The sequence below is a fragment of the Botrytis deweyae genome (assembly GCF_014898535.1).
Source record: "Botrytis deweyae strain B1 chromosome Unknown BDEW_008, whole genome shotgun sequence".
Classification (NCBI taxonomy): Eukaryota; Fungi; Ascomycota; class Leotiomycetes; order Helotiales; family Sclerotiniaceae; genus Botrytis; species Botrytis deweyae.
Window position 1 is genome coordinate 448,919 of NW_024066215.1, and position 14,004 is coordinate 462,922.

Consider the following 14,004-nt stretch of genomic DNA (forward strand, 5'->3'; position numbering starts at 1 on the left):
TAACTCTAATCTACCACGCACACACCGTGTGGCGCATTTAACTCCTATGCCTAGATCAGGACCCATACACGATAAGATCGTGAGAAGCCAATGGATTCTGAAGAGTTCCTCGATCAAGAACCCTGACAGGTCAGGTTTCGCATGGTATTGTGCCCAAAGACCTCAAAGATACACATGCTAACTGGCAAATTGCGGACTATTCTCACGGTAGTAACCGGAAATCATTAATATTCATGTCGACAATCTTTCCCCAATCTTTTCCGGCAACCATGCCCGAGTATTTGTGGAAGATAAGTGATAGTTATATGAGGGGAAGTATGTTTCTCGATACCGTCAATTCGATGTCCGACGACCCGAAAACCTGGTGACCTTGAGCTTGGAATGGCCACAGATGAGATTATGTCGAGCAGGATAGCTTCTTTAAACCAGCTGCACATCTCTTCTGCATTCTAGAATCACGGTACCCTGCCCCCTTTTTCAAAAAGAGACGATGAGGAGAGGGTAAAAAATCATAGTGGGCTTTGAGAGACGGTAGTGGCAGGACAGGCATGGAGAAACCACAAATCTCCACATCAAGACGAGAACTTTCAATCTTGACAGGGCAATAAATATAACAGAGGGGTATTGTTAGTAGGGAATCGACATGGCAGGCTGATGAGAGCAGCAGGAAGATGGGTGTAGCGGGATGATTGGATTTGTCAAGCAACTACCATTGCAAGAAAATGTCTATATATAAGCAGAGTGATGGCAGATCTTTTATGACTGTTGATTCATGAGAGAACCATACCGGTTCCGACTAATCCTCCCTCAAAGTAGGCATACTGACAATCCCGATCTAGATGCAGTATCGCCTTATTATTCTGAACACTCAGTATATACTATGTAGGAAGCCCATATAGTAGTAATTACTTTATGTCCCCTACATACTTCCCCAAATAAGACTGGGCACATTCGGCAACTTCACATATTATGTAGTACTCGGATTTTACTAAAATATTGGAATCTGATATGGAATACTCATTCTACTCTAAGACTAAATCAGGTCTGGAACACTAACATCTGAATGAGACTGAATACTTTACATCAGATTCCCATATTTCAGCACATCTCTTTAAGTATTGGACAAGGTAATATGCAATGAAGCGAATGTGGTCTCCAATTATCTGGGGAAGAGTGGTGAAAAGACTCAAAACCAACCACAATATTTCTGGTGTAGACTGGTCATTGCTCGAGCGGGAAGATACAGCATCTCCCTCAACTCAAATATCTCTTGGTCCTGACTCTGGTCTTGGCGGCTTGATCCCACTCGTTAAATTGTGAGAAAAGTTTGATGTGACTCCGATCTCATGGTACGCCAGTCTTATCTTGCACAGGCATAATTCAAGGTCCCCCCTGTCTTTCGTCTGCCCCCTTCAAACAACAAACATTCTAGATTTGAAGCTGTCCAAAGTTGTAGTCACTCTAATTATAGACTTTTAAAAGCGTGGCATGAGAATACCAAAGGCGCCCCAACGCGCAATCCAGAAATCGAAGTCTTAGCTCTTCATGAGCTCCGAAGGGAAATGACAATTGCTCATCCCTGTTATCAGGTTAATCATCTTAAAACCAATCGGTCTAGGAGAATATGCCATTCTTTATCCCAATCAAGCTTATATGGACGACATCCCTGTCTTAACGCCGTAAGGCCGTGCTTCGTATTCGCTTCTCGTCTTTCAACCCCTTTATATTGTTTCCATTGCCTAGGTAGGTACTGAAAGGTATTCGATTTACAACCGGTACAGGTTTTTCGACTCGATTTATAAGTATCTTCTCATTGGTAATTTCCTGCGTTCCTGAAATCTTCCTTCTTTTATATCCATCTGCTATGAGTTCAACAACGACTTTTATTAACACCTAACCCAAGAGATTCTCTAACACACCCATTAGCACAGTCATCAGCACAATCATCAACACACCCCCTTCCTATCATTCTTCAATTTTATGAATCAATTCTCTCTGGAACTCAAGACTTCGAATTGTGTAGGTATATTTAATATCGTCCATGTCATTTTTTCGCAATAATTAATTCTCTCAATACGTGTCTACAATATCTAGGGCAACCTGGAATTTAAACGATGTGATATTTAGATATTTACAGGGTATGTTTATACAATCTCTACACTGTTTCTCACAGAGCAGATCTAGAATACATAGATTCGGAGTAGACTTTTGCAATAACAAGTTAAGTTCACCTTTTCAAATTGTGAGTCGATATGTAATCGTGAGATTTTAGCAGCGCTAGGTGTTCATCTATCTACCTCTTGATCTTTGAGTGCTTATTATTTGGAGGATACATGATGTCATGATCTTGAGGTAGAGAGTGGGGACTGAGGTTTCTTGACAGATTGCAGATCGTTAGAGTGTGTGTTTGAGGTTAGTTTAGAGGTTAGTTTAGCGGTTGTTGGGTTGGCTAAAGATACCTAGTCGGTGTTATAGGTAGAGGACACTTAATGACATTTTGGGATATGGAGAAGATTTTGATCTGTCGATCTTCTGGATTGGGTAAGATTTGGATGGTAGGTGAGAGGTAGATTTATTGAAGTGGAAAACTGTGAGATTGCGTGATTGGATTTTGGGTTGGGATGGGATGGGATGGGATGGTTGGTGAGTGAGCTAATGAATGAGCTAATGGATGGGGAAGTTTAGATCGGGTGTTAGGGTTTTTGATGGGGAGGTTTTTTTTTTTTTTTTTTTTTTTTTTTTGCTTGGTGGTTGGTTGTCTGGGGGGAAGGGAAGGAATTCTTTGTTGAGTTGAGTCATTGATAGGAATGTCTTGGTTTATGGGCTAGGTGCTTAGTGTGTATTTGTACATCTATCTATACTAAGTACCTAGATAGATATTATATTTTTAAATTTGTAGGAAAGATAGGAAAGATTTTGCAGATGACGTGTGTATATAAAAAAGTTTCAGGAATGGCTAAGTAGATGAATGTCGATTGGAGTAGTTCGTAATGAGTAAGGAAGAAATTCGAAAGCTGGGACTGAATCTAAAGGATGGGAGTTGGAAATTGGAAGCTGGAAGTTGGAAGTGAGATTACCTTGTATATGTCAAATTTATGATACACAATGTTTTAGAATGAAATATTGGTATAGATGATTACAGATATTTCAGGTTTATGGACTATGGGATTTTCATATGTTCATCTTGTTTTTGGGATCACATAGGGTGAGATGAGATGGGATCAGATAAAATGTAGGATATTGTAGATTACTGAATTACAGATGGAAGGGAATGTTTCATGGATTCAGGTTCCATTAGTATTAAGTTACTACATGAGATTTGTGAAGTTGATATTGATGATAAGTATTCAGTTTGTGGATTTGGAATATCCTTCTAAGCCTCTCTTACCCATCTATCCTCTCATTCATCGATTTTATATACGTCAAGGATCTCAAATTGAGGAATTTCATATCGACTTTAGCAATATTTTTGTCGTGGGATATGTACCTAGGTATTTACTTCTCTCGTTGGCTATCCTGATATCTGAATAGGTACTCTACGATCTTCCCATTCGAAATCTCAATATCTCATCCTAAAATATGATCTCAACACCACATCCCTCTAATTACCCACTCTCCACTTCAAAACCAACCTTGGAACTCATCATCACAACACCAAGATAAACTCAATCCATTCACTCCAGATCCTCTCACCACTCTCACCACTCTCACTACTCCCCAACCCTACCTAAATACATACTCCTATCCCATCCAACCTTCCCATCTCATCCACCCACCCACCATCCAAACCCCATTCAAATCTATCTTCCCAACCTGCTCTCACATTTCCCCAATAAACCCAACAAACCCGTATACATATAACAAACCCCAAGATCTTAACATCTCAAAAACACAAATATCCCAACTTTCTCCATCTATCTATCTATTCATTCATATATTATATTCAAAAACCCAATACCAGTACATAGGTATCGAACTTTCTAGATACTATCAATAGATACAGGTGCCTAGGTAGATAGGTAGGTAGGTAGGTAGGTAATTCAACTCTCAAATATGAATGTGAAAATATCGATGTCCTGTTTATTTTCACTTTATTTGTACTTTATCTTTATATTTTTATAATTACTAGATATCTCAAGAACTATAATCATAACCATAACCATAATCAAAATCAAAACCCTTCAGATATATTATCTTTTCCCAATACACTATACTATATTCAAGTATATATATAGACATATATCTTAACTTCAATACCCACCTAGTAATCTTATATCGAATATCTTAGTTCAACACATCTTATTAAATATACCTAGGCAGGTATCTAGATAGCAAAAATAAATATCTAGTATATAATAAATAAATCCTTAATTACTAATAATATTCATGAATATATCTTTATTATTCGATCTCTTTATACCTCACTATATTAATACTTGATATTTATTTATTTATTTAATCATCTATCTATCTATTAATTTATTAATTTATTTATTCATTCATTTATTTATTCATTCAGTGCATGGATTCAGGCAGGTATGGAGCATGCATGAGGGATCATAGGAGGACAGGCATTAAGATCTACTCATCTACCTACCTACCTACCTACCTATCTACCTACCATCTACCTACCATCTACCTACTATCTACCTACCATCTACCTACCATCTACCTACCATCTACCTACCATCTACCTACCATCTACCTACCATCTACCTACCCACTCACCTACCAATCCAAATAATCCCACTCTCTTCTCTTCTCATATTCAATATATATATATATATCTACATATCTATATAAATCCACATACAAATCTATATACAAATCTACATATAAATCCATATACACATATTTATTCATTCATATATTCATATATCCATATTCATATATTCATATTCATATATCCATATATTCATATATCCATATATTCATATATTCATATATTTACCCAAAAACTCATATATACATATACACATAATTTTTCATTCATATATTCATATAGTATTTACCGTTTGTCAAGTACGCGATACCGATCATGGAATGAGATTTAGATATGGAGAATTGATGGACTGTCTAGATTATACATACTCGATGTGATATTGGACTTACATATGGATAAATATTCATATGCAAAACGCTTTGAAGAGAAGAGTTGACTTCCAAGGTTTGGTAGACACTGGAGCTGATATAGTATAGTGCACTAGCTGCAAGGGAACAATTTTACTACCTACTGCCACGGTAACATCGATCAAGGGTGCTAATACCCAGACGACAATGGGCCCTGAGAGATAAGTTGGGGCTGAAAAATGTCACGACGAGAAGGAACGTCGCAATCCCCAAAACAAGACACCGACTATCACGGACCCAACCATTTCATTCCCAGTAAATACTAGGTAAAACGCTTATATCGTGACGATAATAAGTACTAACGATCCCGGCGTCTGTCAATACGATACCTACTAGGTACTACACACATAGACGCGAAGCACAGCACAACAAAGCAAAGTAAAGCAAAGCCGCAACACGAATTCCAAGTTTGAGCACACGACATCATCGTTCACCGCACAGATCACCACATTCTCCAAGCTGCTGCTGATCGCGCGAGGATCTCCTGTTCCAGAGGGTGAAAGGACGGCTCGCGGCGAGCTCTAGAGTTTCCCACGATGATCAATTCCCGAGTCAAGGCTTGTCGTTGATGATGATTTTTGATGAGGGGTGCTCCACTCTTCCTGTTTCATGGCGGCTGGAAAAGTAAGTGGGCATCGAACTGTGAATTTTGTCGAGTCGAAATTGCGACTGCGCAGGTTGACTGACGGGTTTTCGAATTATCGCCGATGTTCTGGAATTGTGTTGACGTACTTCAATTCATGTGATGAGGGACCTCAGATTCATCGATTCGTCATCCTCATATCATTTGAAATTGCGAACCAAAGAGAGATTCTTCAACGCATCACATGATCAAAAAGGGTACCGACGAGAAAGAATAAGTGATGTAAGAGAACATGGTATATGTGAAAGTTGGAAATGCTACAATGAATGCCTACCTATCGGAACATTTTCTTCTCTTGGATATCCATGGTGGTAAGATTGATCGCGGCTTCTTATCATTTCAGCCTTTTGACAACGGGATCTCGAGATAGTGATTCCGATTGGGTAGTGTGATGAGGAGGATGAACATCCAACTATTGAACCTGTTGGGATCTGGAAGGGTATTGAGAATACGATGAACTGACTCCATTTGCCATCATTGGAAGATTTGATTGACTCAAGTCAGATTGCTGAAAGTCTCATTTGACGGGATTGACATGTCTAGAAGCAAGCAATTCATCCGGGTAGCATATTGCTTTTTTGACATGTTTTGAAGGATTACGCTTCCAATTAAATAATATAAATAGCATCTCCAGAGTCCAGACAATTGGAGTCTTCGGACCCGATCTACCAATGTCTTGAAAAATGATGGGTGTGTTTTGATTATCCAAGAATCGGTAATCGAATTGGAAATGAGCATTCCCTTTGCTTCCTCGCAATCGATGATTTCGTGTGAGGAAAGGAAAGATTCAATATTGAAAAACGAAGTGACTGGACTGGGTCAGGGAAAATAGGGGACCAGAAGCACACATCGTATCGTTGCGAACAGACCACATCATGTCCCTTTAGTATATGAAAGTTTGATCATCATATCGGTTCGCCCCGCAGCCGATATTAACTGGATTGAGTATGATGGATCCTTTTTGAAAAAGGGGTTCGTGATCCAGGTCGAATCATATCTTTGCGGTGAGGCGTGGTATTTCCTTCTGGGACGTTTCATTGGTCTTGTTTTAGGAAACAATGTCAAGAGATATGCGTGGGCCTCGAACATTTTGGATTGTTCTTTGGGTGATTTTGTTTTCTTTCTGGAATTGGGAAATTGTTTGGTACTGGAACTTGGAGATGATTTATTCCGAAATGAGGATGTCGGTTCTTCGTATTCTAGAAGGTAAAGAGAACCGGCAGAGTGGATTGTGTACAGGATTGTGTACAGGAACTAAGAAGTGACATTTTGAGGGGGGAGGGGAGGGTAGGGGAGGGGATATTGAGCTTGTATAATTTGTAAGACGTGGGACGGTGAGATGGGGGGTTTTGAGTTTTAGGGAACATGAGGTGGAGGTTGGAGGTGCAGGTAGAAGAAGGGTGATGGTGATTGTGATGGTGATGGTGATTGTGATACTTGGAGTTGTGTATCTAGATGGGACGTTGAGTAGTTTTTGATATATGAGGAGTTGAGTAGTTTTTGATATATGAGAAGTTGATGTAAAAGAAAACATTGAGTGATGGTGCTGAGTAATGAGTGAAGACTCGTTCGTTGCTATAGAGATTCGGAATATTCAATTATATTCAACTAATTTGATTTGATTTGATTTGTTTTGATTTGATTTGATTTGTTTGGTTTTGACTTTACGAGTATATACAGGACTGAGTAGTGATAAAATAACTTTTTCTGTTTTATGTATGTTGTGGGCGTACAACTCCCCTGCTCCAATTCCAATAGATTGCAATTGGATAAACTCTATACCCAATCCGGAAAATACGAATGATGTGGGAGGGGAGCAGCAGAGGAAGAAGGAAAAGAAAGGAAAAAGAACACGAAATCTCCCCAAAGATGTATGGAGGAGTGGGTATGGATACTTTTGATTAATCTATCAAGATTGAATACCCCATTTGGGCAATTTGGTACGGAAGTATTTGGTGGTGGAATCCACGAACTCCACTTCCCGGTAATTGTCTCTCATCCATGACTTGCATCTCAGGAGCATCTCGGATTCTAGGGAGCATCTCGAAGGACATCTTTCTGGGTGTTGGTACGAATCATTACTAGACTCCCTGGTCAGTAAGTAAGTACTCCATACGGTACTCCCATTTCATATTACCGTTACCGAATCACGAAAATGTATCGAATCATGATATGATACATCTGATCTAATGATAGGTCGATGGATGGATTGACTTTGGATTGCCTCTGGATGTGCTCTGGATGTGCTCTGGATGTGCTCTGGATGTGCTCTGGATGTGCTTCGGATGTGCTCCGGATTTGTATTGTATATATTTGCATATATAAATACCTAGGTATACGTATATATATATGTATGCGTATATGCGTATATATAGAAAAGGCTATTCTCGAATCTTTCCACCCAAGTACATACATGGAGATATAACGAATGATATGAATTCATATCGGTCCTCCGTACAGCTTCTCATGTATATCACCATAACCTTAGTATATGAGATATAAATCTGCAGAGATCAACATGAACCAACTGCAGGAAGCGCACCATCACTGCAGAAACCTGTTCCACATGAACCAATGAACACTCGATGATGCATGGATGGATAGAATTGTGATCATTTTTTTATTTCATTTTGATAGTGATAGTATTAGTATTAGTGTTTTACATGGAAATGTACCGAGTACTCCTACGGCGTACGCAGAATGGACGTCTGTCACCGGTCAGTGGTGATGGTAGAGTAATATGTAAGATATATTTGAGGGGTTCAATTAATACGACTCGACTCTTGAAATGTTATATGTATACCACCTGGTAGGTATATATATATGAATGAATGTATATGGCCCAGGGTGGTGGTCCAATATATCTAATGTCCACGGCTTCATTCAACCCACCAACTACCTAGTACCTACCTACCGAGCCTACCTACCGACTACCTCCCTCCCTACCCAATCCTTCAAGATATCATGCTTCACAACATGCCATTTCAAACCCGACATACCATTTCAAACCCAACATAATCGATAATCGGAACCAGCCCAAGATTCCATTCCATGTCCGTACCACATTCAAATCCCAAGCCAATCGATTTCGGTTCCTTACCTTTGGTTTGATGGAGGACAGACCCGAGAAATACCCTAAAGTCTTTTCTTGTCCTGCCCTTTTCGATCTTCTTCCCTCCGTTCATCTTATCTTAATCGGGGATTGGGTGCAGATATATTGATCAAACTGATGGGGGTCACGGGATGAATGAATGAGTAATGGCAAGGAAAGTTTAAAATAGAAAAAATCAAAAGGAATTTAAACATTCTCTAGCATCTTTAGTATCTTTAGTCAAGAAATTCGAATGGCTTATGTTGTTGGTTCGATCTAAGAGATGTGATACTAGCTAGAACTAATGACGAAAGTCACTACTTCGTAAGTCGGTACACTATGATATCGGTCGGTATGTATGGTAGAGGGAGAGAGAGAGAGAGATGGAGAAAAAGGAAATGGAAAAGTATATTTATGGATGATGGTATTGTTATGATCATTGAATCAGGTATTTCGATTTGCCCTATCTATTCGAGAGAAACCAACCACTGCTTCATTTCCCGTCCAAATCCAAGTCCACGTTCCAGTCCAAAGCAATTCTTCATTTATTGCCCCCCTTACAAAATAACATATCAAAAGAAAATATCCCGAAAAGAGTCTTGTTTCCATTTAGATTATATTATTAAATAAAACCATTGAATTCTATTTAGGTATTTATCTCTCTCTCTCTCTCTCTCTCTCTCTCTACCTACCTACCTATCAACCCACCCACCTACCCAGTATCTCCCAACTCAACTCGAAACGGTTTTCATTATCTATCCCCTTTCCTCTTCCCCATTCCCATCCCCATCCCCTCCCCCTTCCCCTTCAATTTTATGATGATTGGAAGCGAATCTGCCTAGGTATGTACTATGTATCTATGTATCTATGTATCTATGTATCTATGTATCTATGTATCTATGTATCTATGTATCTATGTATCTATGTATCTATGTATCTATGTATCTATGTATCTATGTATCTATGTATCTATGAATGATATATGTACATCTGTACATCTGTATATCGGTCTCGGTATCTGTCTGTGTGTGCCTGTGTCTACCTTATACTATAAAAGTCGTAGGTGCTAGGTCGAGTGCCCAGTAATCTAAACTAACCTTCTTCCAGATTAGCTTCATTAAGGAGTTACTTTCTGGCTTCTCTTCCCAGGTTTAATAAAATCATTAAAGCAGATTTCTCCCCTTCCATCATTTCATCACCTCGAAGAAAGTCTCTCCTCTCTCTCTCCTTCCATTCTTCATTCTTCCTCGATTCTCCTCCAACCAACCGGCGTCAAGTATTAAAGTCTTCTTATAATACTGGTTACTCGTGGTCTCCTCGAAGTCGATTCTCTTTTCTTCAAATCTAATGTCAAAGTCGTCACTTTATCTATCCTTCATTCTACAATAACCATCCATAGGTCAATTTCACAATTTCACACTCTCCCAATTAACTTCTGGTCGCAATCTCCCCACAGCAAGGAGAACGAACACACACCCCCCCCCCCCCCAGTACAAAAGACCTATCGTCAGAATTATTATTCAACCACCCACATCAAAAATAATTTAAAAGCAACCACCACATAAATATCTTTAAAAACTCGAGCAACAAACGTCAGAGATTTCATACACTTATCCCGCGAACAGAGACTCGTCTCGATTTGGTGTGAGAAATCATCACCTGAAAGTGCTTTTTTTCGCTCAAAATCTTTGGGGGTACTATTGTGTGCGAACACTTCGGACTAAAGCTTTGACAAGCGTGCCCACCGGCTCCTTGCATCACAACAAACTTTTCTTTTCTCTTTCTTGACATCAAGAATATCTGCCTCTCATGATGAGTCAACAGTATTCCGAGATGTTCCAGGATTATCCTCCAAATCGATCGCCAGCGTCAAGTCGAGGAGCTTATGGCAATATGACGCTTAATCGCCAATCATCGCGACAATTCATGGACAATTATCAAGCACCTCTTCAGAATGGAGGAGGACTGTACGCTTCCGACGACGCATCACAATACAACGCAAATCAAGCCGGCTATAGAGGTCCTTCCAGCAACGTGAATTATGCCTACGAGAGTCAGACTTGGAACTATGGAGGTGCGAATGGAGCTAGCACAATGGGCACAGCAGGCCGCATGAGACCTCAACAACAACAAGCTCGTAGAGCTGAAATCCCATCTGTATGTTACCCCTATGTTATTTACGAATTGAATTTTGCGCGCCTCTCGAAATGAAACTGACATTTGGTAGGGTTGGATGAATCCAGGTACTCCATCTCTCGGCGGTCCCATCACTCAAACATCCTTACAACAGCATAACTTGTCTGGCATGTTTGAACAACCTCAACATTCCCATCGCTCACCCCCACCACCAAATCAGCAAAGCGATCACGAAGAGCTAATCCCAACCGCTATCGTCATCAAAAATATTCCTTTTGCTGTGAAGAAAGAGCAACTAACAGAAATGATGTCCAACATGGGATTGCCATTACCATATGCCTTTAATTATCACTTCGATAATGGTGTTTTCAGGGGTTTAGCATTCGCTAACTTTACTGATGCTCGCGAAACCCAACAAGTCATCGATGCCTTGAACCACATGGACTTGCAAGGACGAAAGCTCCGAGTAGAGTACAAGAAGATGCTTCCAGCTGCAGAGCGCGATCGAATCGAACGCGATAAGAGAGAAAGACGCGGCCAACTTGAAGAGCAACATCGCGCACCAAATGTCATCTCCACAGGCTCCCTTCATACCGCAGGATCTATGACTTCCATGAATTCCGGCCTGAGAACTACATCTCCTTCACCTGTAAACATGCGTCAGAACGTTGCCGCCACCAATGGTACCGCTGGTTAGTGCTGATTTCTCTTTTTCTCGCGCACAAAACTACTAAACTAACCTTCTTGCAGCAGAGTACGATTTGAATGATCCAACAACATTGAACTATTACACCGAGCTACTCTTCTTCAAACAAGACGCCGAAAGAGAAGTTTTAACATTCGCGCCTACAGTTTCTCCTGCCGATCGAAGGATAATCCACACCTTGGCTCACAACATGGGATTGGACCACCACTCCCAAGGACATGGCGAACTCCGTCAAGTACAAATTGTCAAGCCTAAGCTTGCCAGTCCACCTTTGAACTCAATTCAAGCCGGATACTACAACGAATCCCAACGTCGTGGACTCAACCGAGCTGCAACAATCGATTTCAGTGAGCAGCGAGCCAATGACGCTGCCTACCAGATGCATACTCTCGGCCGACAAGGTTCCGGTCTTCTGGATATCCCAGGTTCTCCAGGGGTACGTGACCTGCTCAGCGGTGATCGTAATTTACGAACCGCCAAATCGTTTGCGGACTTGCGCTCATACACGCCATCGCCTGTACCATCGTCGGCGAGCTTCCCAGCTAATATGACCCAGAATATCGCTAGATTCCAAGGCAACGATTATGGTCTCGGATCAGTTACAGGTGGAACCCCTAACTTGACTCCTACGTCTGCAGGACCCTTGGGTCTCAGAGAGGATGCGTTCCTTGCCAATGGCATGAGCAACATGTCACTTGGATATGATCGTCAACCCCGTTCGAATGCGCCCGGACGCATTGGTCAAGAAAGAGATAGCTACACATCAAATGCTGGTCCTATTGGAAGCCAGCGTCCAGTCAATGGAAGCCTTGAAGATAGCAGCTCCAGAAATGGACAAAGTGCAGTTCCAGAGAGACAACCAAGAGGCCCTACTAGTGATCAATGGGGATCAGGATTTTCCCGCAACAGACAAAATGGCCATGGTAGCAAAAGCAGCGATGGTAAGTCGTGATGATCAATCCTGAGAATTTCTAGCTAACCAAACGTCAGATTCATCTGAGCGCAACGGATTCACCTCCGCATCTCGGTTCATGTAATACTCCTCAAGAGATTTACGACGTTACGAACATTAGAGCTATTAACGTGATCTATTACCACTTATTATAACGTCAAATCACGGGCAGCGGCCTTTAGTTGTCATCCCTCTTCCCTCGGCGGAAACACGTTCTCTTCCATGCGATCTTTTTCGGGGCTTCTGATTTGCCTATCAATAGGCTCGTCAAGCTCGGCTCTTGTTACTGTAATTACACTTGTGACCTTGATCTCCCATTTGGGAGCCCCGGGGCTCTAGATCTATTCTTGCTCGCGGTATATACAAATTTTGCTTAATACTATCACCAATTGGCTTCCGCGAACGACGACATATTACGAATCAACTAGGATACCATTAAATCGACTGGGCAACCTTGACGATAACGCTACTATGACCTCCTTTCGGTATCCATCAAAACTAGGATCCGGATTATTTTAACGTCTTTGGACAATGAATCCGATAATAATAGGGGCTCGCCACACCCCTTTTCTACCCACGATTGACGACCGTAACGTCCTGTCATGCTATAAAATTATAAAAATTACCTTGGTCTGATATTCCAGATATCGACTCCAACCAACATGTTTACTCGCTGGTTCTCGAGTTGAATTCACAGGGCCGATTGAGGAATACGAAAATCCATTGTACTTTAATTGTTTACTGCTCCTCTAGGTCATCGAAGTTGGAAAATTCTTGTACTGTTGTTGCTGGGAATATTGGTCCCAGAAGGGGGGTTTGAAGGCCATGGATATGTGCATGTTTGATTTCAGGGTGTATTGGGTTCTGACTCTTATTGGATGAGACATGGAGTAGGACTTCAATGCACCCTTTTGCGCTTGAATTTGTGCTGCAACTGATATTATCATGTTATCACGGCGTCTGGTGGTGGGGAAATAATAGGATATAGGGAAAACAATCACTCATCGCCTACTCTGTCTTATTATCATATGTTTCGTGACTATGCGTGATTCTCTGCTTGACATATTCCTGTCCTAATAAGTTGTTCTATCGACCAAATTGTAACTATCCCCTTAACAAAATAGATCCCGATTGTTTACCTACTTATTGTTTACTGTCCTTCACCGCTATTTCGATACCACTCGGGCCGGGACTTCCGCTCCGTACGGAAGGTTACTTTGCATCCGAGCCTCTTATTAGCTTGATATATCTACAGATGTTGAACCGCAGAAGTTGAAAGATTTCCACGTGGTTCAAGGATGTTATCGGTGATAGATGGGAATTGGTACATTAGTATCGTTGAACGC

At 40.9% G+C, this 14,004-nt stretch overlaps 1 protein-coding gene across 1 annotated transcript; it reads left to right on the forward strand.

Moving 5' to 3' along the window:
• Positions 1 to 10,063: 10,063 nt before the first annotated feature.
• EAE98_004325 (uncharacterized protein) lies at positions 10,064 to 13,677 on the forward strand. Its single transcript, XM_038951945.1, has 4 exons — positions 10,064 to 11,021; positions 11,092 to 11,692; positions 11,751 to 12,647; positions 12,697 to 13,677. Exons 1-4 carry the CDS (start codon positions 10,674 to 10,676, stop codon positions 12,741 to 12,743), a joined length of 1,893 nt encoding a protein of 630 aa, XP_038811481.1. The 5' UTR covers positions 10,064 to 10,673; the 3' UTR covers positions 12,744 to 13,677.
• The last annotated feature ends 327 nt before the right edge of the window (positions 13,678 to 14,004 follow it).